This window comes from Zingiber officinale, chromosome 9A (genome assembly GCF_018446385.1).
Source record: "Zingiber officinale cultivar Zhangliang chromosome 9A, Zo_v1.1, whole genome shotgun sequence".
Lineage (NCBI taxonomy): Eukaryota > Viridiplantae > Streptophyta > Magnoliopsida > Zingiberales > Zingiberaceae > Zingiber > Zingiber officinale.
This window is the reverse complement of record NC_056002.1, coordinates 1,789,501-1,814,761: the sequence shown is the minus strand read 5'-3', so window position 1 is coordinate 1,814,761 and position 25,261 is coordinate 1,789,501. Positions and strand designations below refer to the sequence as shown.

Here is a 25,261-nt window from a genome sequence, read left to right as displayed (position 1 = left end):
ATTATTGAAGTGAAGTATGTCATTGCAAATATTATACCACCAATAATTCCATGTTAATTAATCCAAATCACGGTAGAGATCACTTTATTTTTTTAAAAAAAATAACAAATAAAATCTATCTTCTTTTTTTTTTAAACGCAACTATATACGTCTACGTAAGCATTACAGAGGAAAATTAACATAAGTTTTGATTGCATTAAGTCTGATCGAAAATTATATTTGAATTGAACAGGCAGAGAATTATAATTGATATATGGTTGTTTCAGGTGCCATTTGATTATGGAACAGAGCGCGTCCGACTAAGGAATGGTGGGGCCAGATGCTTTTCATCTTTGATAAGGCTATGGGTCCCGCACACATACAAGCCAATGATATTTGTGTTGACAATGGCATCTATTATTGCTAGCTACTTGGCCACTCGAATTTGTCAACCTTATAAAACAAGTCCTTTGTTTCGTATTGTCCTTGTTATTTTTTTTTTATTTTATTTTCCCCTTTTATCCATTGACTAAGAGATTTATTTATATATAATACGTGCTTCATCATCTTAAGAAAAGTTACTTTTCAAGTATGTTGATTATATTATTATTACCTTTAAATTTACTAAATTTAGTTAGAATGATTCATTAAAATATTTAGAAAAAAATTAAATAAATAAATAAAAAACTGGTACCACCCAATTTGGCTAACCCAATCACCATTCCACTTGGCAACCGCCGTCAGTTGTCTCCGGTGTATTTAATTAAAATAATAAAAAGATTTTTAAAAATAATTTTCTTTTAGGGAAAAAAAAAAATTCCAAGTCAGATATAGAAAGTGCCGTCCTCCAGTTCCCCCACTTGTCTCTCAAGTCTCAAGCGCGACGTCTCTCTCACCTCCCTCTGCTTCGGGCGAGTCCGGTTTCAAATCCCTCGGGTTTCAAGTTTCTTCCGCCTCCGATCTTGTTAATGGCGAAGATGGGGCGTAGTAGCAGGTTCTTCAAGTTCAGATCCCTCCGCAGTTAGTTCGCGTGCGGTCCCGAAAGGATCGATCGGTTTCCTCTTCGATCTCTGCTCGAGCGTCTTCGTCTTCTTTTTTCCCCTTTCGGAGGATCGATGGTTGGGAAGTATCGCCACGATTTCTACTTCGGGACGGCGGTGAAGATGGCGCGGATCATTCTCCGGATCGACTACTCCAGGCTCTTCTGGCAACTCTTCGGCGTTTTCAACTACGACAACCACGAAGGAAAGCCGCGGATCATCTAGCGCACCGACCGCGGATATCTTCTCCCTCTCGCTTTCTGCTTCTCAGTATTTTCTACCTCCTCTTCTCGTTCTCTTTCCTGTTCTTGGTTTTTTTTTCTCGGCCGATGAGGCCGCCATCGGCGGAGAGGCGGCGCTCTGGACTCGTCGACGAGGTGAATGGCTACGTCGAGACCGACCCGACCGGTCGCTACGGTCGTGTAAGTTCATTGCTTGTCATTTCTGCCCGTTTTTTCGAATTTGCGTAAATGTTTCATTGGATTAATTCAAAAATACTTGCTATATGTATTAGCATATGGATCAACATCATGCTTTTGGCTTACTGATGATTTATTATTTTGAAAAAAAAAATCTTTTATCTTCTGTAATTGATACACTATATCATCCTCAAAAATCATGGTCGTTTGTAGGGTTTATTGCACTTTGCTATCCTCTAAATCATACCTTGCTAAAATTCAAAAGTGTTGCAGTAGATGTTCTGGAATGATATAGATTGACAAGTCCAAGTATTATTTGAATCGAGGGCAAGTTCATGTTTTAAGTGCTGAAGGAAGAAACAAATTGATTAATTTATTACAAATTAATTCACTAGCTAGCTCAGAGCACGTTGGCAAATTGGGATATGATGCGTAAAGCAAATCCATGATAGCATGCACATATAGTGATATATGTAGGGATCATTTTTGAAGAACTTGATTTGCACAGTAAGCATATCAATGATTGAAGAGAAAAGGTTTTGATTCAATCCATAAGATTATTTTTTATTTGTTTACAATTTCTTATGCCGATTATAAATATTACTTTTGCATCTCATATTTAACATTTTCTGTTAATCTCTCTCTTATCCAAAATTTCAAAATTTATTAACTCTACTTGCTATCTTGTCAAAGAAAGTTTACACAAGTTGATGGGAGGAAAGTGAGTAGGATTACGGAATCTGTAGAATTTTTAATAATATTGCAAGTTTGCAACTGTGAGAGTAAAATTAGTAGGGTCATAATTATAGCGTATTTAATAAAAAAAAAAAGAGTAAACTTTGAATGATATCTTGCGAGAGAAAAGGTAAATCTAAGTGGTCCTTACTTTTTTGTGACAATTATAAAGCTAGAATAGTAGAATTATTCTTCTTGGATGACCTTTCTGTAGATTCTTACTTACGAAATAAAGATACAGAGAAGTGGGCTTCTACTTTCTAATTGGAAATAGACTTCAGACTGCTACTCTCATGGAATCATTTTTTTTTTTTTTTGAGTTGATGGTATCTGCATCAACTAATGACCAGTCAGTAATATGAATAACATACAGATTGAACAAATCATATGTAAAAGTGTACTTTTTAAAAAATCAGATAGGTAAAAGTAAATTACCGACATAATTAAGCATTTCTGGTTTTCTGTGTGATTTTACCAGTTACAAAGTAAATGGAGGAGACCTACCAGCCATAATTTATTTCATGACGTTTTATTTCTTTTTAGGACCATTCATATGATGATGTTAGTTTAGAGAACTTCCGTCCGTATAGAGTCAAAAAACACCGTGGCTACTATTGTGGAGAGGAGCAAGTTCAAAACTTGTAGTTTTTTTGCAGTCAGTAGATTTCACGTCATTTTCTTGGAAAAATATGCAAAATTTCTCATCGATTTTTTTCCTCCTTTACTCTGCAGTTTGATGAAATGCTTGGGAAAGGAGCCATGAAGACAGTGTATCCTCTATTCCATCGATGCTACTTTTCTTGAATCTTAAACTCTTGTTAGATACTTTGATATAGTAATTGGATCAACATAGTTATAATGAATCAATGGTTACGACTTATGGTGATAAGAATGCCTTAACTAATAATTCTCAGCTATAGAGCATTTGATGAGCTAAATGGCATTGAAGTGGCTTGGAACCAAGCCAAGATTTGCGATGTAATGCGTTCTCCTGAAGCATTGGAACGCATGTACTCGGAGGTTCACCTCCTCAGCTCTCTTAACCATGACTCCATCATCAAGTTCCATGCCTCCTGGATCGATGCAACAAACAGGACTTTCAACTTCATCACCGAGATGTTTACCTCCGGCACGCTCCGAGAGTATGAGTTAACACTTACTAGAGCATGATGTTGAATTAAACTAACAGATGATAGGCAATGATTTGACTAGGTATCTGCAACGATATACCCAAGTGAATGTCAAGGCTGTCAAGAGATGGGCACGACAAATCCTTCACGGACTGGTATACTTGCATGGTCATGACCCACCGGTTATTCACCGAGACCTAAAATGTGACAACATTTTTGTCAATGGCCATCTGGGGCAAGTTAAGATTGGCGATCTCGGCCTGGCTGCCATGCTCCGTGGAGCACAGTGTGCCCACAGTGTCATAGGTAAACTGAATTTGCATAAAATCTGAAAAAATTAAGGAAACGTTCAATTCCATTCATTCAAGAAGAGCTTGTTGTTCTTGTTTCCTTGAAGTGGTCCTTGTATTTTAATCAGGAACGCCAGAGTTTATGGCACCGGAAGTCTATGAAGAAGAATACAATGAGCTTGTTGATACCTACTCATTTGGAATGTGTGTACTTGAGATGCTCACCTCTGAATACCCCTACAACGAATGTTCAAATCCAGCTCAAATTTACAAGAAAGTTACTTCAGTAAGAGCTTTAATGTCTGATTTCATAAACGAATGTTATATGTCTATGCATCCTTCTAACTTCAATGTAGTTACTGAAAAAGAAATTGACTTACTTCAAAGGGAAAATTGCCGGATGCGTTCCATCACCTCAAGGATCCCCAAGCAAAGCATTTCATTGGAAGGTGCTTACAAGGAGCCTCCAAGAGAGCATCTGCAGCAGAGCTCCTCCTCGATCCCTTCCTTGTACTCAAGGACAATCCTACTACGTCACCAAGCTTCACAAATCCAGCCAATGTTTTTAAGAACGATTTAGTTGAGTCAAGAGCACATAATCATGTGCAGCTGGCAGACAATGCTCCTGATCCTGATACCGTGGCAAAGGCTACCAACATGACCATCACTGGCAAGATAAATCCTGAAGATGACACAATATTTCTCAAAGTGCAAATTGCTGTTCAAGAAGGTGCAACTCAATTCATCCTCATTCTTGTGAACCGAGTTCACGTCTATGACTGCTACTTACTGTGTATGTAATTGGTGTAAGTAGGGAAGATGAGCAACATCTATTTTCCTTTTGATATCATCGAGGACACACCATTGGATGTGGCAAATGAGATGGTGAAGGAGCTTGACATAAGGGACCGAGAACCATCAGAGATAGCGGCGATCATCGCTCAAGAGATCACAAGATTGGTGCCTGGTTGGAAGAAAGACGATGAGGAATCCCACCAAGTTTACAACTATGTCGATGATGAAGAAGATCGAAGCAACCATCCGTTCTACTACCTCTCCTCCCCTACTTCTTCCCAAGCCTCGGTGGCTTTTGGCATGAGCTCCTTCCGAGGTATACACAACCTTCAACAAAAAGAATGGCATGGAGGTACAGTATACTCTTCTATATTTTGAGGCCACACTATGAATCTTCTTTTGTGAACTAAAAGATATTATGCTTAAACTTGAACTTGATTGGGTAAATTTCAATGCTAGAGATAACATAATCTCAAGCGTAGTGCTCAATTGAATAGAGTTTTGTGCAGATGGCTCATCTCAGGGTGATGTTGATGTTGATGATGATATAAGTTCTGTTCACTCAAGTAAATACTCTGCTATGAACTACACGTCAGGTAGTGATCAAGAACCTTTTTCTACTTTCGATCAGGGAGATCAAGGCTGCCTAAAGTCGACGAAAATCTGCACTGAGGAAAGTTTTGGTAGTTGTTGCGGCGATGGTCACGGGAAGAGTGCAGTGCGAGATGCACACCACCACCCCCACCGACGGCTGCTGAGGAATCAGTCGATGCTGGACTTGCGAAGCCAGCTGCTGCACCGGGCGCTGGTGGAGGAGCTGAACAAGCGCATGTTCAAGACTATCGGTGCCGTCGAGAACATAGGCTTCCAAGTGCCATGCTCCGCTTCGTCTCCAGCCCGTTGCAATTGTCATAATCATCATCATCATCATCATCGAAAGAAAAAACAAGGACCCATTTCACCTATTGCACGATGAAGAAACTGCATGAATAAGACTTTAGCATGGTTCAGATTGTGTGCATATATGCATGCAAGAATACACTCAAAAGTACCTGTATCAAGTTCATCTCGCCATCCATAATGCTTGCTTGAGCTATGATTGTAAGGTAATTGTTAGTATTAGGGATTTGTTATCTTTGTGAAATAGATGTCTGCCTTTCTGCATCTGCTATCAAACTATAAACTATAAGCAAAATAAAAAATTGTTTTGCAAGAATGTTTTTATCTCATATTCTTGAGATAGTGATAGACCACCCTCTATTGGGATGCCTGTGTCTTGCCTTGGGGATGGTGGTCACTGCTCGTTCATTCTGCCCACAAGATATTTGATATGTTCCTTTGACTTCGGCACTTGTTTAGCCCTCTCTTCCAGAGTGAAAGGAAATACTGATTTATTTTTTTAGTTGGTATTTAATATTTAATTTAGTAGATGATGGATTTGATTTCATATAAATTTTTAATCAATCATCAAAATGAATTAGGTTAGGAATTGTTCAATCAATCATTAAAATAAATTAAGAAGGGTTCGTAACAGACAATCAATCAATTTCACATTCTTATATTAATCATTTATTAATAAAGAATTATCAAGTAATAAGGATTTTTGTTAGTTGACATTGGACGTTTAACTCTTCTATCTTTTACATATAAATTTTCTATTATTCATCAAACTTTTTTACAATTAGCTGCAGCTGAAACTGATACTTACCCTGGCTAAAGAAATACGTGGCAATGTATTTTGATTAAACAAGAGTAAATAATTATTGGCATAGTTTTTGAATTTTTTTTTTAAAAAGAATTTTTTTTTATCGATTAGATTGATTGGGTCAAAGATCCGATTTAATTTTTAAGGACATCGCACGGGGCGGCAGCAGCGGTGGGGTCCATTTTTCTGACCACTCCACGTGCGCTTAGGTAATTGACTTGTGGACGGCAATGCTCCACCCTCGTCGCACGTGCAGGGGAATAACACTTGGGAAATAGTCTCTTCAACTTTGAAGAATTGCAATTTAAAAAAAATAATAAAAGTCTGAACAATTAAAACAGCGGATTGTTTTTTAAATAATTTATCAATTGGCCAAATAGAAGTCCTTCGTATTTTCTCTTAAAATCGTAAAAAACTAACAAGTAAAAGTATATATTTTTTTAAAAATAATAGATAAAAAAAATTCCACAAAAGCCTATTTTTTTTTTTTTTTTTGGGGTTAACAGGCTAAAAAAATATTTTTTGTTATTTTAAAATAAAAAATAAAAGTTCACAAGGCCAGAACACTCAAATCCCTCATTCTCAAAATCATTTTACAAATTTATATGTTTTGAAATCTCGAAATTATAAAAAATAAAAATTTTCAAAAAGCAAGCAAACTTTATAAAACATCAGTTTTAAAATTATTAATTAATTTAAAATTCATGTTAATTGACCTCTTACTATTACTACTAATAATAATTAATTAGAAAAACTGATGATATTAATTACTAATTCCAAGCGGTTTAATATTATTGGGTTTATGATAAAATACAAAATAGATAAATCATTAAGAATATTTTATTCTAATGTAATGACCCATAATGATTTATTTTTTTTATAATTTAGATGCATGATCATTTTAATAATAATAATTATTATTATTATTCTTATTCTTATTATTATGAATAATATTTTTATTGTGGTAAAAGGTGAATATGTTCGTCCCCAATGTCCCCATTAACCCGTCCCAAGATCAACACGGAGGAGGTAAATAACGGGCGGGACTCCAACCCGTCCCAAGATCAATACGGAGGAGGTAAATAATAGATGGCTACTAGTCTTTGGAATAATGACTAACACATAAGGGAGATATTTATCTCGATTTTATCGAGATTCGAACCTCAGATCTCATTATGATAACACCTCATGCGTTAGTCACTAGATTCATCCGAGAGAATTGAATACCACATAGTCTGAATGACTAAATAGTGAAACATGAAAATTTATGAAGGTCAAGAGTTGCCTGCTCCAATCTGCCACTCCCAGCAACATCCATTCGTCTGATTCCTCTCTCTCTCTCTCTGGAAATGACTACTCAGGCCTTCTTATTTCATCCCTTTCTCTTAATGTTTCTCTTAATGCAAAAGATCTGAATTGAAAATTTTTAAAAAATGATAGTAAAAAAGAAAAACAGTTTAGGTTCCCAGTTTAGATTTTATTAATATCTTGAATCCTGCTGTTAAACCGCCACGTCTATCTTAAACATCTTATTAATGGCATGGGAATTCAATCAACCTGATCCGAGAATTGGGTTCTGTTGTCCTTTTCAGTGCTATAAATATAATTGGAGAATGGAGGCGTGTTAATTATAATTCGGTGGATGTATTCTTGTTCTTGTTATTGTTCTTGCTTGCGATAGTCATTTAGGGTAGAGTGATTTACTAGCTAGTGATCTAATTAGCATTCGTTGAGATATCATTATCCGACTTCCTGTTTATGTATTGAAAGCTTTTTGTTCTCGTGTGGGAGGGAATGAGTCTGATTGATGGATTCAATCAATTGCGATGATGATTTGCTTCGAGGGATCCCTTGTGGCATGCACTAATGTGAGTACCATTTCATAATGCATCTAAGGATTTAATTAAGTAGAGGATTAATTTAAATCAATCTCGTGGATTGTTTGTGTGAGTGTATCAAGATTTGAAAGGGTCGATTAAATACTTTACAATATGTAGGAAGGAATTATGAATCCTATCTGCTAAATATATCATATACTTGATTGCATTAGTATTTCTCATTTTATCAGTTAGGTATTCAATCGTTGTCAATCTATTGAGTTTTTTATATTTGTCAAGTATTCAATCATCTTTGACTTCTCTAAACTCTTTATCTATCATGTATTCAACCGCCCTTCTACCTTTTATGTCAAGTATTTAATCGACGACTATATATTAATATCTATTAAACTTCTTTATCATTAAATGTTCATCTATTGTACGTGCAATATGTATTCACGATGCCACTTATTAAAGTAAATTGTGAGATTTGTAATTTAGGAGCATAATAAAAATTTAAATATGTTCTTTTATCTTAAAATTGATATAATATGTACGGTGTCATACAATTATATTGAATCATAAAAAATTTACTTAGAAATCATTAAAAATATTTTAATAAATTTTTATAATATTGAACTATAAAAAAAATTATTTAGATAACACTAATTGTTAGAGATGCCTTACACTTGTACACGGCTAAGACACCTAGTTCTGCAAAAACACTGGTCAACTATCCTTGTCAACTGAAGACTGAGTAGGATATGCGACCATTAATAGCTGCCTCCTTCCTTTTCCACTAAAACGAGACACCACCAATGCATCACATTGAGTCACTCGTCAAAAGTTTCCGAGGATACAGAGTCACAATCTCCTCAGTCCTCACTGTCCATTTACCACAAATCAGATGAATATAATTATTAAAAGGCCAAGCTTGTCATTTCATCACATGTAGCTCCGAGCATGGACTTCAATTATTTATAACATATATATTTTTTTTGCTTTTTCATTTCAGAGGGAGAGAGAAGCGAGCTGTGACTAGTCCCAGGAGTGGCCTCAGAGATCTGTGACTGCTACAGTTGGCACAGAATACAGATAGGGCAAGAGAGAAAGCAAAGGGAGAAGATCAGAGTAACTACTACTGTATCAGATCTATTCTTTCCTTCCTTCCCATGTGCTGAATCATTTGGTTTCTTATAAGCTAGCTAAGCTTGTTCATGGAGTGGAGAAGGTGGAGGAGATCTTCTTGTCCAACCATCTTCTGCTGCAGTACTCTTCTTCTTTCTCTCTTCTGTCTCACTGCTCAGCTCCCAACTCATCGCTCTGTCAACCAGAAAGGAGGTGAGCAACAGAGTTTCACTCCTTACCTCTTCAGAATTTAGAACATGCATATATATACACAAGAACAGCTTCCTTCATTCTCTCCCTTAATTTCTTCTCTGCTAGAATTAATGGAAGATTAATCAAAACTGTTAACAATCTTTTTTTCTGTCTGTTTCTTTAGATCAGTTACTGAAGTTTGGGCATGTGGAGTACTTGATTAATTAATGTGATCGATGGTTAAAGTTAATCTTCCTTGTCATTTTCACAGGTGTGGACAGTTTAATGATGGAGCCCTACTCTCAGGTGCCCCTTAATTCCTAATCTTATATATTATATATAAAAGTTCTTTTTATTATGTGTGGTATTGCAAATATAGAATAATCCCAATTTGATTGATTTGTTAGCTTTATATGAATGTAGATAATAATAATAAAACTTAGGTGAAAATCCTTCATCATGATTTAAAAATTTAAAGTGAATACAACAAAAATATATATGAATATTTCTATCCAGCACAGTCATCGTAAAAATTGTAAATTTTAAAATTCAGAAGGGGTATTTTTAAAAGCGGAGTAAATTCTGGAAGTAAAATGACAAGTTCCCAGTGAAGCCAGTAATACGCGGCTCTGCTCATCGGAATGCGCGCGAATGGGTGGACTGTGGCGGTAGACCCAGTCTATCGAGCGGCGCATGTTAGCAGGGTCAGTGAATAATTTTTCTGGGCAGGAGGAGGACACCTGCTGACACGGCTCACCCTCCGCCCTGCGCCTCGGCAGAAGCGAGCGGCCCCATCTCGGCCCTAGGCTACAATGCGCCGGCCGCTTGAAATTTCCAGGTTAATTTGTGGGTGCGCCTGCTGATCATGGTTCGCGGGTACAGGTGGCGGAAGGGGCGTCGAGGCGGAGGGCGCTCGCCGGCGGGCCGGGGTCGTACCCGCCACGGTGCACGGGCAAGTGCGGCGACTGCGCGCCGTGCGACCCGGTGCACGTGGCGGTGCCGCCGGGGTCGTCGCCGGTGACCACCGAGTACTACCCGGAGGCGTGGCGGTGCAAGTGCGGCAACAAGCTCTACATGCCCTGACGTTGCTACCTCGACTGTAATTACTTTCGCAATCTGGTACTGTCGCCGGAACCCTCCTCCCCCGCCGCTGGCCGCCGCCGTACGACGGCCACAGGGGGAGGAAGCATGCTGCAATATTAATATTCAGTTTATTCATGTAATAATTAAGGCGATTGGATGAGTTATTGGTTCTGGGGAAGAGAATTAAATGTGTGGAGTTTGAGAGGCTTGTTGTGTAATTGTGGTGTTAAGCTCGTGGATACAACAGAGTAAGGGGTTGTTAAGGGACCCACCGGCCACCGGCTACCAACATTTTTTATATTTTATTTTTAGTCACAACATATTTGCTACCACTTTAGAACTAGTGACATTCGATTTCTCATTAATTAACTATTTTAATTGTTAAAGATGAAATGATAAGAGTTTATAGAAAAAAAAAAATGGCTACGAGTGGCTTTATCCAATAATTATGTTATAAATTGATCATATTTTAATGCTAAATTAAAACACTTTATTAAATGACTTTAAATTATGATTATGTAAAATATAATATAAAAAAATTATATATATATATTTAGATTTTAGTTTTCTTGGACGGTGCGATGGTTAAGACATGAGGTGTTGTCATGTGTCCGAGCATATCTCCTCACAGTTGTACTAATGATTAGTAGCCATCTATATTGACTTAGGAATAGGTTGATAGGTCATTATGGGGTTTGATTCATATCAACTGGGTCATGTATGATCTTAAATCGATCAAAAAAAAAAAAAAAAAAAAAAACTAAATTCTATTTCAAAAAACAAAAGTTTCTATGAAAATCACACACAAAAGTTTCTACTAAATTTGGACCTAATGACGACGATCAAATTGGGCGGAGATTTGGGCCATGCATTTCTTGGGCTGAAGCAGGGCAAACTATATATCTAGTGAAATAGGCAGTAGGTGTCGTTCAAAGCTTCATCCAAAAAACACGGACGTAAAATATGCATACAAAAAAAAATTAAATAACTTATTAAATTAAATAAATAAATTTAAATACGTGTTAAGTTTGTTAATATTTATGAATAATATTCATCATTAAAATTTATAAATAAAGAAATTTTTAAAATGAACAAAAATGGATTATAAAGCTTAATAACAACCAAAACGAGTTGAAAATATAAAAATTTTAAACAATAAAATAAACATGAATTAAGAACTCTATAATATCTAAATAAATTAAATTCAAGTCAAACTTGAATCAAAATTCAAGTACTTTTATAGGACAATTTCCTTTGAATCCGATGAAGGATTCGATATCCGACTCTAATGAATGAGGGTATGGATGAACTACCGATATCTGATATCGATCCGATACTAAAACATGCTATATAATTTTTTTCCTATAATTAACTAATTATTTTTATTGATGTTAGAAGAAGTAAGTTCTATAGATGTTTAATTTATTTTTATTTTTTTAAATATGATGTTAATTTTAATATATATATTTTTTAATGATCATAATTGAATGGAAAGAAGAAAAATTATTAGTATAGTAAATATTTAATTTTTTAATGGATATAGATATGAGGATGAAGAGGTGTGATATCCTACACGCTCGCACAGTGCGCGACTGTGCACGCGCGTAGGAGATCGCTCGATTTTTTTTTTTTTTTAATATTTTAAATTAAAAAAATTAACATTTCCTTATATAAATTTCTAATATATGAATATATCCCCTCAATATATTACAATACTCAATAACTACTTAAATTAATTTTATTTTAATTTTTTTTAAACCAAACACTATAACCTAATTGGGAAGTCTGAACCCTAGGGGTAAAATCTAAAAAAGAAAATAGCTTTAACACTATAACCCAAAGTCTGAACACTAGAAATAAAATTTTTAAAAAATATTTTAATTATTTTTTAATTCATAAATTTAAAAAATAAAAATAAAAAAAAAAGAAAAAAGAAAAAACAGTTGTTATCCTGCACGACGCGCATAGTCGCGCACTGTGGCGTCACGCAGGATAACAACTTCATGAGGATGAATATCCAATCTCTTATGAATATGAAGATGAAAAATATAGAATCGAATCTAGGATTTCATTGAATACTTTGATTACTGAAATCAGAGAACAATCATGATACGATCATCAAGCTTGGTGATATATATATTTGGAGAGAACAATCATGATACGATCATCAAGCTTGGTGAAGGAATGAGTAATTTCAAATCAAAGAAAAACTCCACCTTCTTATTCAACAGTCGCCTTTGCTGGGAAAGGAGATATTCAGTGTAGCTCGATCTCTCTTACATTATGCATTTGAAATTGCCATATTTTGTTCTCACTGAGGGTCTGTTTCTATAGGAAGAAAAGTATCGCGGAAGAAAATCTGAAGAAAAGTATCGTGATGTGTACCGTTGCATCAGGAATAAAGTTTTATCCCATTTCAGGTGCCTGGAATCCTTCTAGGCGCTTGAGCAAAGCTATATAAGTAGCTCTGCTCTCAGACGTTAACAATAATGAAAAATAGTAAAACAACACTTGTAGATATTTTCTGTTTTAGCTTTCTGTTTTGTGCTGTCATTGCTGTAAATAGACTTTTCCGTCTAAAGGAGAAATTAGTGTACTTTACTTCCTTGGATTAATAACCTCTCCGATTGTAACCAAGGGTTATTTCCCCCCTAGCTGGCCGCCAAGGGTCCCGACATTAAGATGTGTACATAGAAGCATAGGAAAAGCTAAAAGGTTGATTCCTGGAAGTCACGTTGCACAAGATAGCCTGAGCAGATAATCAGAATGTAAATGAACTAGTAAAAATGATCAGCTCATTATCCACCTAGGTTCTAGATAAATTCATGGCGCAAATCCTGCTGATAGCTCAAATCGATCTGCAAACAAACACATAAGAACCAATTGATTGACGAGCTCCATTGATTTTTTATCTTCAACAAGGAATCTTGTCGATTGGCGCAGAACAGGCTGAAGATGTCAAGAGAAGGGCTAGTCGCTTCACTCTAATACGAGATCATCTACAAGCAAGCTTTCTCTCGCTCACTGCTCAAGTGTATTAGACCAGATGACGTCGATTACATCTTATAAGAAGTTCATCAAGGATGATCCAGTAGCCATATAGGAGGCCGAACCCTGGCTTGAAAAATATTATAAGCAGGATATGTTTAGCCCACTTTTGTAGATTGATGTTGCTCGGTTCGGAGCCACCTACACTTACTATCAAAGGCATTAATATTCCTCACCGCTCGACCAAGCCCTTGAAAATATTTCTGGTTTCTTGTCCTTTTGATTAGTGAGGGAGGGATATTGTGGGGCCCTTTTTGACTGTCCTTACTCAGAAGAAGTTCATACTCGTGGTGGCGAATTATTTTTCTAAATGGATGGAGGCTGAAACTTTGACCAGAATCACTAAGCACACATTCATCAAGTTCCTATAAATCAACATCCTCTGTTAGTTTAGAATCCCCTACAAACTTGTTTTAGATAATGAGCGGCAATTTCAATGACACAAAATTCGAGAATGGTGTGATGGTTTTGGTATTCTCCAAGCCTTTACTTCCGTGACATATTCTCAGAGTAATGGTCAAGCGGAAGTTACAAATCGAGAGAATATTCGATGACTCAAAACCAAATTCGATTATGTGGGCGGTATAACTGGGTGGAAGAACTACCAAACATTTTATGGGCGCATCGAACCACCTCACAAGAGAGCAACGGGATGATATCCTTCCATTTGGTTTACGACGATGAAGCGGTAGTTCCTGTTGAAGTAGGAGAAGAATCCACTCGGTGTTGAAGTAGGAGAAGAATCCCCTCGGAGATTGCTATATGATTAAGGTAATGCCGATCGACGTCTTCTTGACCTAGAGACTTCATCAGCGAAACTAGAGTAAGGATAGCCGCCCGACTAACATCCTACCGACAAAGGATAAGGTAAAACTACGATCGACACGTTGTCCTCCAATTTTTTCAAGAAGACGATTTAGTTTGAAAAAGAGTCAAGTCGGTCAGAAATATTAGGAAGCTGGAACCCTAATGGAGCAGACCTTATAAAGTTCAAAAGTTTGTTTCGGGCGCCTACTACCTTCAAGATTCTAGCGGCAATAAGTTGGATCGGCCATACAAACTATTTTCAGCCCTACAAAACTTGAAGGTATTTCCTACAGAACTAAGAGAAAATATGTACTGTAGTATATATATATTTTTCACCCCTTAGTATGGTCCGGCAATACAAAAACTTTCATACTCATATCTCTCGATCGAGTTATAATGCTCTTCAAGCGTCCAGCCGTCCAATGATCTTTTATCGATAAAAACTTTCAGATTCTCACATCTTTAAATCGAGTTATAAGTATAATCCCTATTTATCCAGTGACCTTCCAATCAACAAAAACTTCCTAACTTTTATATCTCTCTACTGAATTATAAGTAGGGTCCACACGTACGTCCAAAAGAATGAGTAACTTCAAATAAAAGAAAAACTCCACCTTCTCATTCAACAATACGTAACCTTTGCTGGGATAGGAGATCGATGATTCAGTGTAGCTCGATCGATCTCTCTTACGTTATGCATTTGAAATTGCCATATTTTTTTCTCACTGACAGGCTATTTCTCTGGGAAGAAGAGTATTGCGGAAGAAAAGCTGAAGAAAAAAATATATTTAAGTTAAATTTATTTTAAGGTTTAAAATTATTACTAACATATTCAACTTTCACAATTAACACACTGAATCTAAGAAAAGGTGAAAGCTGAATACCTGGATTTTTATTGTTGAACCAATGTACGACATATGCTGTCTTTTAAAATTATTGTGATTGGTTGTGAAGGAGCAAAATAACACTATTAATTATTATTTGTGAAAGATAATGACAAGAGTGCATGAAAACATCTCTCACAATTAACATCAGTGAATGCTGAAATCCTATTATTTCTCTCAATTAATACTATTAGTTTACTTTTCAAATAAAATAATAAAAATTAGGTGTTTTAGAAAATAGATAATTTTTAAGGGGCATTTTAAGTTTTTCTCATATATGAAAAACGCACAAGGATCTAAAGTGTAAATTAGGATCTTGGAGGGGTTTAATCAATCTTTTACTGCCTAACACTAAACCTGGACTCGAAATATTCCTTTGAGAAATATCTTTTGTGTAATGGATGTCACCTTTTTCAACCTAGTCCCCCCCCCCGGGAAAGGAAATCCCCCAAAAAATGCAAAAGGAGAAAAATAATTAAATCTGTCTCTCTCTCTCTCTCTCTCTCTCTCTCTGCTCCTGTGAGAGGGAAGCGAAGTTCGGCAATAGCGGAGGAGCTTCAAAGGCGGTGAGTCTACCGGCAAGGCAAGGCAGGATTTTGAGATCTCGGCTTACTGTTAACCTTGATCTGTTCGTGCTGGTGTTCCGGCGAGATGCCGACGATTCGGTACCAGATAAGGAACGAGTACGGGCTGGCGGATCCGGAACTCCACCGGGCCGCGGACAAGGATGATCCCGAGGCCATCCTCGAAGGGGTTGCCATGGCTGGACTCGCCGGCGTTCTTCGGCAGCTCGGAGATCTCGCAGAGTAAGTTCCTTGCGGCTCGCTGCTTCTCGCGGGGAATGGGTGTCTTTCTCGGGTGGTTATTCATGTTTCGCCTTACCTCAATGGTGATGAAAATTTGGGATTTAGAACGAATTTATGCGTGTGAGTTTGATATGCAGTGTTATTTCTACTGCTTATGAGTGTCGGTGTCGGAGTAGTTGAGCTGTTACATTAGGGTTTGCGTGCCTTACGTCAAATCTCAAAAACTTGCGCATGAAAATTGGCGATTTTACATATAAGTTAGTTTTTGTTTCATAAGATAGTTTCAGGGAAGTAATGCTCTGTGAATTTTTGAAAAGTATGATCCAGAGTATCTGGAATTGTTATGTTGCGTCTGAATTCAACTACGATAGGAGAAACAGATTATGTGGAAAATAATTACTAGATGGCTGGTGGAGGAGTCACGGAAATGTTTAATTAGGCAACAGTCGTACTCAAGTAGAAAAGTCGCCATAAAGAAACCTGGTGGAAGTGTGAAAGACAATGAAGATAATCAGTTGTTGCATTTTGTATTGACTGGACTGCACTGATTGTTTTTATTGTATGAAGCTGTCTTCGACTAGTTTAATTCAAGAATTTTTGCAGTGGTGTTCTTCATCTTGACTACGAATTAGGAAAGCCATGTATAAAGTTTTTGAGTAGTTTTTGTTAATAGGGATTGTTTTTGTCACTCGAAGATCCAAATTTACTTGAGATTATGGATTGGGTTTGATTCTTTGTTAGCTTTTAGTCAATTTTGCATCTGTTGGTTTTAATTCTTTTGCTTTTCAATCAATGAATGCCTCCCTTCTGCTAAAAGAGAAAAATGAAAATAGTTGCTCAACTATGGTTGGCTTGATATTTCAACATGATGGTTTTGCTGCTAGTTTGCAGAAGGATTATGACATTGTTCAATCCATTGATAATAGTTTCCGTTCAAGAGAACAAAAACAGGGAAGGTAATGTGTTTGACTGTAAATGAAAATGGACTGTTGTCACCTTTCTTGAGAGAAGTTAAACCATTAAAGCCTCAAATTTCAATATAAATAATAAATAATAAATAATGATTTTACATTCGACAATTGTTCATAGTTTATGTGCTTAATATCTGCCTTTTCAATTGCTTCTTACATCAGCTTTATTTAATTTCTTTCCTTGAAGGTTTACTGTTAAATATGATGCCCTTGACTGCATGGTGATTGTTAAGCAGTGCAATTTTCATTTGTTTGTAACTATTATATGTTTCCATAAATATTTTCCAAATAACTCACACCTCATGATGCAATAGTACATTTTATGTTGAGATTTATCACAGCAATGGATCTTGTAAATAGGTTTGCTGCAGAAATATTCCGTGATTTGCATGAAGAAGTTATGGGTACTGCTGCTAGAGGGCATGGGCTGATACTTCGAGTCCAGCAACTTGAGGCAGATTTCCCATCCTTTGAAAAGGCTATTTTCTCTCAGACTAATCATTCAGGGCATTCATACAATGACGGTCAGTACGCTTTTAACATTTTTCTCCAAGAAAGTCAAGTTCAATCATTTAAGTCGCTTCTTTAGTCCCAGTTCTTAGGGGAAGGAACTGGTTTTGTTATCATATGAATTTGTTGCATCAAGACAAATGTTTAAACTTGAATCAACAGTGGTGTTTTTCAACTAGTTCTTTCAAGTCACTTTGTTAGTTCCAGTTCTCCCAGGTGAATGAGCTGGTTTTATCTATTGGGTATATTTGTTGCATCAAGACAAATGTTAAGCTTGTATCTAACTGGGGAAAGAATTCTTTAGCTGGTTCTTTAAGAGATAATCTTGTGAGAACATAGATTATCTCCATTCAGATTCCATATTGAAAAGTGTTTGTTGTGAGGCTTTAACTTTATATAATGAAATCATTGATATGATGCCAATTGCAATTTATATTTCATTGCCACAAACCTTTTTGTTTGTTCAACGAAACTATCAACAAAATCTAGATTTCTCTTAGTAAATATGAACAAGCCCACTAGAGGAGCAACAATTCCATAGTCTTATCCTACCATCGTTCTCAATTACATGCCAAGACAAACAAAGAACTTAAGATATATATTTTTCTTACAATATAATTCTGGATAATGTTTGAAAATTCTTGTGTAATACACATTTATGTTTTAGTGATAAAATTTTGTCTAGAACTCAGGAAAAATGAATGAACTGCATCTGTGATGTAAATCATCTATTTGGGCGACCCAAAAATTTAGCAATGAAATCTTTATGTATATCAAAAAAAAAAAAAAATTGAAAGCCAATGTCACTCACCTATTTGTTTTGATCAAACAAGTTAAAAAGAACTGGATGCCATTATAAGATATTAATGCTGCTTCCTAATGCTTCTATTGTTATTTTGTTTTCTTCTTGAAGTTATTCATGTAGTCATCGGCAGGTATTGATTGGCACTCTAACTCACTCACCTATTTGTTTTGATCAAACAAGTTAAAAAGAACTGGATGCCATTATAAGATATTAATGCTGCTTCCTAATGCTTCTATTGTTATTTTGTTTTCTTCTTGAAGTTATTCATGTAGTCATCGGCAGGTATTGATTGGCACTCTAACTCACTCACCTATTTGTTTTGATCAAACAAGTTAAAAAGAACTGGATGCCATTATAAGATATTAATGCTGCTTCCTAATGCTTCTATTGTTATTTTGTTTTCTTCTTGAAGTTATTCATGTAGTCATCGGCAGGTATTGATTGGCACTCTAACTCACTCACCTATTTGTTTTGATCAAACAAGTTAAAAAGAACTGGATGCCATTATAAGATATTAATGCTGCTTCCTAATGCTTCTATTGTTATTTTGTTTTCTTCTTGAAGTTATTCATCTAGTCATCGGCAGGTATTGATTGGCACTCTAACTTTCATCTGGATCAGAACTTGGTCACTCAAGGGGATATGCCACGTTTTGTTATGGATTCATATGAAGAATGCCGTGAGCCACCTCGGTTATTCACACTAGATAAGTACGATAATGAACTTAACATATTGCTTAAAATTTCTGATTTTTCACTAGATTAAATGATTTTTTTTTCCTTCAGGTTTGATACTGCTGGTGCAGGAGCATGTTTGAAGAGGTACTCAGATCCATCTTTCTTTAAAACAGAATTAACTTCCTCTGGCTTTATGGAAGCAGATAAATTAAGAGAGAGAAAATCTCGGAGGATTAGGGTAAGACACCTTAAAGGAAAGACATGTTTTGGGTTTACTTTTTTTTTTTACAATAAATAAATATCCATTTTTTGGACTTGTACAACTTCTACTTTCTGCACAGATTTCTTTAAAACACAACTGTCTGCTTAAAAACTCTCCCTTCTCTTTTTTATGTTAAGAATTGTTCTCAGCATTAACAGAAGTTACTCTGGCTTTCTTTTCTTGTCAGAAAAAGGGATCACGTATCAAGAATGGCCATACCCTAGAGTCTTTATTGTCACCGCGGGCAAATTCCGAGTAAGTTCATCTGGTACTAACATTTTGATCCAGTATTAAACATAAGCATCAGTTCTGAGCTTTTTTCTGCCTCTGTTGGTCTTCTGCAGCTCACAGCCAGCAATTTCGGATCAGGTTGCTGATAAGTCTGCTACAAGATTTGTGAGGTTGAAATTAAGGAACTTGGATGATACTAATGGAAGCAAAGGGTGCGGCTCAAGGAAGCATCTTCTTCAACTACATTTGGATATACAGAAAATTGCTTTTGACAGTTCTCAAAGTTCTTCAACTTTAAGTCCAGGTCTAATTGATTCAAGTGTGCCAACTTCTCTAACACATGATACAGCTAGGAATATGTCAGAAAATGATTCTCTAGTAAGAGATTCAAGTCCTACGATGAATGGTTATGAAGAGTTGACTAGGGCAACAACATATGAACTAGGTGACTGGAAGACGGAAACTAAAAAATTTTCAGAATCAGCAGATGAGCCAATTGTGGGTGTTCCCAATACAGGGAGAGGATATAATCTGGTGGAGAGTATGGAAAACTCTGCTGATTCCGAAATTAATTCAGAAGGCAGTGCCTACGACAATGAACTTAATGATATAGTGAGAAACACATCTCAGAGGGTGGAAGATCATAAGTTAGTGAGGGCAGAACTTCAGTTAGAAGGCAGTACTGATGGCTACAGGACTGAAGACATCGGTAGTGAACCAGAAAATTTCATGGATGCGCCCAACAGCATGGAATCTGAAGTTGAAACAGATTCTGAAAATAAAGGGAGACCAGATATTGGTTCTTTGAAAACTGAAGGTCAAGAAATGGACACTGACGCTAGTCAAAGATTAGAGGAGCTGGACTCTCAAACTTCAGAACTCAATAATACTGGGCCAGAACGATCTAACAATATGTCAAACAGTGGAATGACAAGTAATATTAACAGCCTAGATGAAGTACTAACGAATCAAGAAGCAGAGAAAACCCAAGAGCCCAGTTTGCTACATGGGGAGGTTGCTAACTCAGCTGATTTAGTCTCTAATGGAGGCAGCAATATGGAGACATTTGAAGATCCCATGTTAAAACCAGAAGAAATCATAAATGAACACTTGGATTCTTATGACCCTGCTTCTGATTTATTAAATGTTAATCCTGGAGAAATTTCTGCACGTTGTTTAATTCCTGGTAACAATAATACCTCAGCCAGAAATGACATCCAATTAGACAATGGTGAGTTTGCCAAATGCTTCAATGGTAGTTTTATCTTTCAACTTATTGTGTAAACATTATGTTACTGTTTTTAACAACTCTTTAACATTTTCAATGCTTATTCTGTTCAATTCGACAGGTCCACCTTGTTCAAATCTATGTCTACTTGAGAAAACTCTTCCAGAAGATCATGTGAATGAAGACATACATATGGTTGACCATTTCTCTTGTCCGTTAATTCGAAACACTTTGGCGGAAGACCTTGAGAGTGAAGTTCCATTCTCTATGATTGTGGCCTCAACAGAAGAGATGCAAGTTCCAGTGGATCAAGAAATAAAAAATTGTATCTCTAAAGAAGATGCAGATGCAGCTAGCAGTTCAGTTGGAATAAGCATCTCAATGGTCGCCTCAGAATTTGCCCCTGACATCAGTATGGACGATTTAAAGCATGGTGAATTAATAACAGATGTGAACAACTGTCAGCATCCTGAAGAACTACCAAGTGAAACATCTTTTTGTGCAAAAGGAACTGATGGTGTAGCACAATACCATACCACTGGAAACTCTAATTTGGGATGTGACTCTGTGCTGCTACTTTCTGAAGAGATGGCATCCAATCTTGACTCGTCTGTTGATAAAACAAAGCAGGCAAGCATTCTTCCAAAAGATTTTGTTCCGTATGATGAAGTTACTGATGATAAAGCAAAGCAAGCAAACATTGTTCCAAAAGATTTTGTTCTGTATGATGAAGTTTCTGATGATAAAACAAAGCAGGCAAGCATTGTTCCAAAACATTTTGTTTCGTATGATGAAGTTCCCCTTCAGGCCTCAACTACAAACATAGGAAAGTCACCAGGGACAATGAATCAATATGCAGAAACATGCCCATCTGAAAGCCTACCAGTTCCAGCTCATGTTATTTCCGCCATCAGCGATGCAGATTATGCAACAGAAATGGAATCTGTGGTTGCAGTCAAAAATCTAGAAGCTAGCTCTGAGAATGGTGATGATGGTGCAAAAAGAATTTTTTCAATGCCAATAATATTACAACCCCAGTTTGAATATTTTTCTGGTTCAGAGGAATCTCTGGAATCTCCAAAGATGAACTTTGCAGAGGAATCCCAAGAGTCCTTCAAGGTGAACCATGAAGAGAAGGCACCTTTATGTTCTGCTGGTGAAGCATTTTCTGAGGATGTCAGTAATTCCACCATGCTTGATGATAACTTTGAATTCTCAAATGAGTTTTACCGAGGCAGCTCACAGAATGTTGTTGAAGTGCCTGAACAAAATACTGATCATGAAAGTTTGACAGAAGAAACTTTTGCATCCAAAGATAAAGATAATAACAAAAAACTAAACTTGGCACATAATGAAGAAGCATTAGACCAGCATCTGCATTTAGAAGAAAGTGAAGATCTTGCAACCTTGTATGGGCATCAGCCTATAATTTATGAATTTGATTCTTTGAATACAGTGGAATTAGAATCTCAAAGAACTCTCAACATGGAAGATTCTCCAGCATTAGAACAATCATCACTAGACCCAGCTGCCTCATGCTTTGATTTGCCTGTGAATAATTCATCTAATGCAAATGATAGTGGGCTACGTGGTGATATTCATGAAACAATGCCAGCTGGGCATGTGAAAGCATATCCTGTTCTTAAAGAGACATATCTAAATTATCCTACACAAAGAGAACATACTGATTCAATATGTTTAGCACAAGGTGAACTTGAAAGCACACAAGGAGATATGTCTCTGCCAACCTACTTAATCTTTGATTTTGCAAGTTCAGCTGAAGAAGCTTCTATGATACCAACTAGCAATGAAGATATCTCTACCTTGCACACTAGCAATGGAGATGTTACCTTGCAAGCCAGCAATGGAAATGCCTCTACCTTACAATCTGGCAATGAAGAAGTATCTCCTGGACAAGCTATCAAAGAAATTGTCTCTGCCTCGCAAGCTAGCAATGAAGAAATCTCTAGCTCACAAATTAGCAACCAAGAACTCTATTACTTGCAAGATAGAAATGAAGAACTCTTTGAAGCTAGCAATCATGATGTTTCTACCTTACAAGCTAGCAGTGAAGAAGTATCTGCCTCACAAGCTAACAAAGAAGTTGTATCTACCTCACAAGTTAGTAATGAAGAAGTTTTGCCTTTACAAGTTTGCAATGAAGAATTCTCTACCTTACAAGCTATACATGAAGATTACTCCACCTTAGAAGCTAGAAATCAAGAAGCCCTTACGTTACAAACTAGCAATGAATCAGGATTCTTACATCAAAAAGGTGAATGTGTTGAACTTGAAATTCCAATTGACTATAATGGGTTGGAAGATAAACCATTAGAAGGACCTGAACCAAATTATCACGCCTTAACCAACAATGTGTTACTCAAAATGCCAACATCATATTCTTGCTTTCCTTCACAGAATTATGAACCGCCACCACCATTGCCCCCACTTCCACCTCTTGAATGGAGATCTCGGAAGTTGTCGTCTCTATTGCCCAACCAAAATTCAATTCAAGCTTTGCCTGGGGAAAACCTGTTTATGCCATCATCAGACAGCACTCCAACAAATTCACATATCACATCACCAATCAGTTTGTCTCAACTACCACCAATTGTTGCTGATTACAGCAATCAACCTGATTTCCTGTCTTCAACAAGGTGCATTGCCGATTCATCACTGTTGTCTTCATCCATATCGTCATCTTTGGAATATGAGAAGAATCAACATGCTTCTGATGTGGATGAAGCAATAAAGTTACCACTGGAAGATTCATTTTTTATATCAGAGAGTCAATTGTTTCAGAATTCCATGTTGCAGAAAGATATAATTCAGCCTCTGATGGAGAAAAGATCAGAGATTGGTGAATTTTTGCCAGTTTTTGGATCAGAGAAATCTCAGTATTCTGAGGATAGACATCTACATTTGGAGAACATGGTTCAGTCTCAAAACCCTTTCTTGTTCAATGCTGGCATCATGGATGAGAGCCATAGTATTCTGTCACTCTCTTCAGGACTGGGCATGCCCCAACATGGTTATGTATATTCTTTGGAAAGGAACCAACCAACTCTATTTGCTGTTGTACCTACCAACGAAGGTGAAACGATTGGTATTAACCCTCGTTCCATACGGAATCGCCCTAGAAATCCATTGATTGATGCTGTTGTTGCGCATGATAGAAGCAAGGTAAGGATCACATAGTAAAACAAACTTGGTTTAATGCTCTAGTCCTGACCATTTTTGTTTTCCTATTTATTTCTCTTTTTTTTCCACTGTCCTGTAGTTGAGAAAGGTGCCAGAGGTTGCTAGCCCTTCTGATGAGCCAAAGTCAGATCAAATGGATACATTGCTGGAGTCCAATATTTTGCAGTTGAGGAAGGTATCAGAGCTCGCTAGGCCTTCTGACAAACCTAAAGCAGAGGAGAAGGATGCATTACTAGAGCAGATAAGAAACAAGGTTGGCGCGTTTCCATAAACTATAGCAACTTAAACATGTTGATTCTCTCTTGATTATAACTCAGGTGAACAATGTTTTTTTTCAGTCATACAACCTGAAGCCAGCGACTGTTCTCTCGAAGCCAAACAACAAGAGCCATTCGACGAACATTAGAGTTGCCGCCATCTTGGAGAAAGCAAATGCAGTCCGGCAGGTTAGGCTTGAAATATAAACTGTTCTTCGGTTGACTACCTTCTCGATTGCTTTTCTGCATGCGTGACTGACGTCTGTTCATGGACAGGCAATGGCAGGAAGCGATGAAGAGGATGGTGAAGATAATTGGAGCGACTGCTGAATGCAAATTACTTTGTGCTTAAATTCAAAGCTGTCCCAAGTCTGCTTTCCCAAAGAAGGTTCCGCTGACAGGAAAGCTACTTGTTAATCTAAGCAGTGTACAGTAGTGTCTCCTCTGCCTCTTCTTTTTCATTCCTTGTTCAATATGTATTCTATTAATATAATTAGCTTCTCTTATAGCAGTTAAAGCTCTACCTAGGAGCAAGCAAATAGAATCATGGCGGATATCTATTTGATTGTAACATGTAACATATATATCCAGAGTAATATCATGTAGAGGAAGCATGTTTTCCTTTGTCGATTGGTTCTTCATGCTTGAACTCTTGAGCATTCTAAATGTTGGTCCCAAGACCAAATTTGATGCGTTAGGTCTCAATCAAGTTGGCTTTAGTCCATTAGTACAAGCATAAAGGTCTATTTGATTCATGTGATTTTTTATTTCACATGGTAATAGGTTAGTATTCACATGATTTGAATCATTATTGCCCTTGCGAATATTGGTATTAAATTATATAACAAATGTATCGTGATGCGTAGCTTTTAATAATAAATTTTATACTAATTTTTTTTTTTTTTTTTAAGTTGGTACTAAATATTTAATTTGGATAGAAATAAAAAGATCGATAATTTTATTATTTTATAATAATATAAATTATATATTTTTTAAAAAATAATGATCATCAATAAAAGTGTGTTGTCGCCTACCTCAGATCGTAAATAATTTTATAATAATATAATGATATTACATACCTAGTTTACAACTTTTTACTAATATTAAACTAATATTAATTACATAATATTACAAATATTACGTCCATAGTTTATAAAATCATGATCCGGATCGTAATCCTATGATCTGGAAATCCAAAATCGATCTAAGAGCATGCAGATACAGTAAGATTGCAACAGGATCAGTAGGATCATAATAGAAT

General features: G+C 36.5%; 3 protein-coding genes across 5 annotated transcripts; all 3 read left to right on the top strand.

The window, feature by feature from the left end:
- The first annotated feature begins 834 nt into the window (after positions 1–834).
- LOC122020004 (probable serine/threonine-protein kinase WNK5) lies at positions 835–5,617 on the top strand. Of its 2 annotated transcripts, none has more exons than XM_042577692.1 (8): positions 835–1,441; positions 2,906–2,943; positions 3,088–3,315; positions 3,386–3,609; positions 3,722–3,879; positions 3,981–4,323; positions 4,408–4,740; positions 4,898–5,617. In XM_042577692.1, the coding sequence occupies exons 1-8, from the start codon at positions 1,349–1,351 to the stop codon at positions 5,362–5,364; spliced, it is 1,884 nt and encodes a 627-aa protein (XP_042433626.1). In that variant the 5' UTR covers positions 835–1,348; the 3' UTR covers positions 5,365–5,617. The 2 variants fall into 2 exon arrangements, with proteins under 2 accessions (XP_042433626.1, XP_042433627.1); XM_042577693.1 differs by having other exon boundaries at positions 5,020–5,200.
- A 3,124-nt stretch (positions 5,618–8,741) lies between these two features.
- LOC122020683 (EPIDERMAL PATTERNING FACTOR-like protein 4) lies at positions 8,742–10,584 on the top strand. Of its 2 annotated transcripts, none has more exons than XM_042578694.1 (4): positions 8,742–9,041; positions 9,112–9,251; positions 9,502–9,536; positions 10,113–10,584. In XM_042578694.1, the coding sequence occupies exons 2-4, from the start codon at positions 9,128–9,130 to the stop codon at positions 10,311–10,313; spliced, it is 360 nt and encodes a 119-aa protein (XP_042434628.1). In that variant the 5' UTR covers positions 8,742–9,041; positions 9,112–9,127; the 3' UTR covers positions 10,314–10,584. The 2 variants fall into 2 exon arrangements, with proteins under 2 accessions (XP_042434628.1, XP_042434627.1); XM_042578693.1 differs by having other exon boundaries at positions 8,745–9,041; positions 9,116–9,251.
- A 4,914-nt stretch (positions 10,585–15,498) lies between these two features.
- LOC122020370 (protein SCAR2-like) lies at positions 15,499–24,624 on the top strand. The gene is made up of 10 exons (XM_042578278.1): positions 15,499–15,858; positions 17,190–17,353; positions 18,731–18,854; positions 18,930–19,059; positions 19,271–19,338; positions 19,428–20,545; positions 20,664–23,725; positions 23,823–23,996; positions 24,082–24,189; positions 24,277–24,624. Exons 1-10 carry the CDS (start codon positions 15,704–15,706, stop codon positions 24,328–24,330), a joined length of 5,157 nt encoding a protein of 1,718 aa, XP_042434212.1. The 5' UTR covers positions 15,499–15,703; the 3' UTR covers positions 24,331–24,624.
- Positions 24,625–25,261: the final 637 nt, after the last annotated feature.

Bases quoted from the DNA above. Each gene is read 5' to 3' on its own strand.
- LOC122020370 (XM_042578278.1), top strand. From the start codon at position 15,704: ATGCCGACGATTCGGTACCAGATAAGGAACGAGTACGGGCTGGCGGAT. The intron at 18,855-18,929 runs GTACGATAATGA...TTTTTCCTTCAG, and splicing joins CGGTTATTCACACTAGATAA to GTTTGATACTGCTGGTGCAG. The intron at 23,726-23,822 runs GTAAGGATCACA...ACTGTCCTGTAG, and splicing joins TTGCGCATGATAGAAGCAAG to TTGAGAAAGGTGCCAGAGGT.
- LOC122020004 (XM_042577692.1), top strand. From the start codon at position 1,349: ATGAGGCCGCCATCGGCGGAGAGGCGGCGCTCTGGACTCGTCGACGAG. The intron at 1,442-2,905 runs GTAAGTTCATTG...TTTACTCTGCAG, and splicing joins CGACCGGTCGCTACGGTCGT to TTTGATGAAATGCTTGGGAA. The intron at 4,741-4,897 runs GTACAGTATACT...AGTTTTGTGCAG, and splicing joins ACAAAAAGAATGGCATGGAG to ATGGCTCATCTCAGGGTGAT.
- LOC122020683 (XM_042578694.1), top strand. From the start codon at position 9,128: ATGGAGTGGAGAAGGTGGAGGAGATCTTCTTGTCCAACCATCTTCTGC. The intron at 9,252-9,501 runs GTGAGCAACAGA...TCATTTTCACAG, and splicing joins CTCTGTCAACCAGAAAGGAG to GTGTGGACAGTTTAATGATG. The intron at 9,537-10,112 runs GTGCCCCTTAAT...TCGCGGGTACAG, and splicing joins TGATGGAGCCCTACTCTCAG to GTGGCGGAAGGGGCGTCGAG.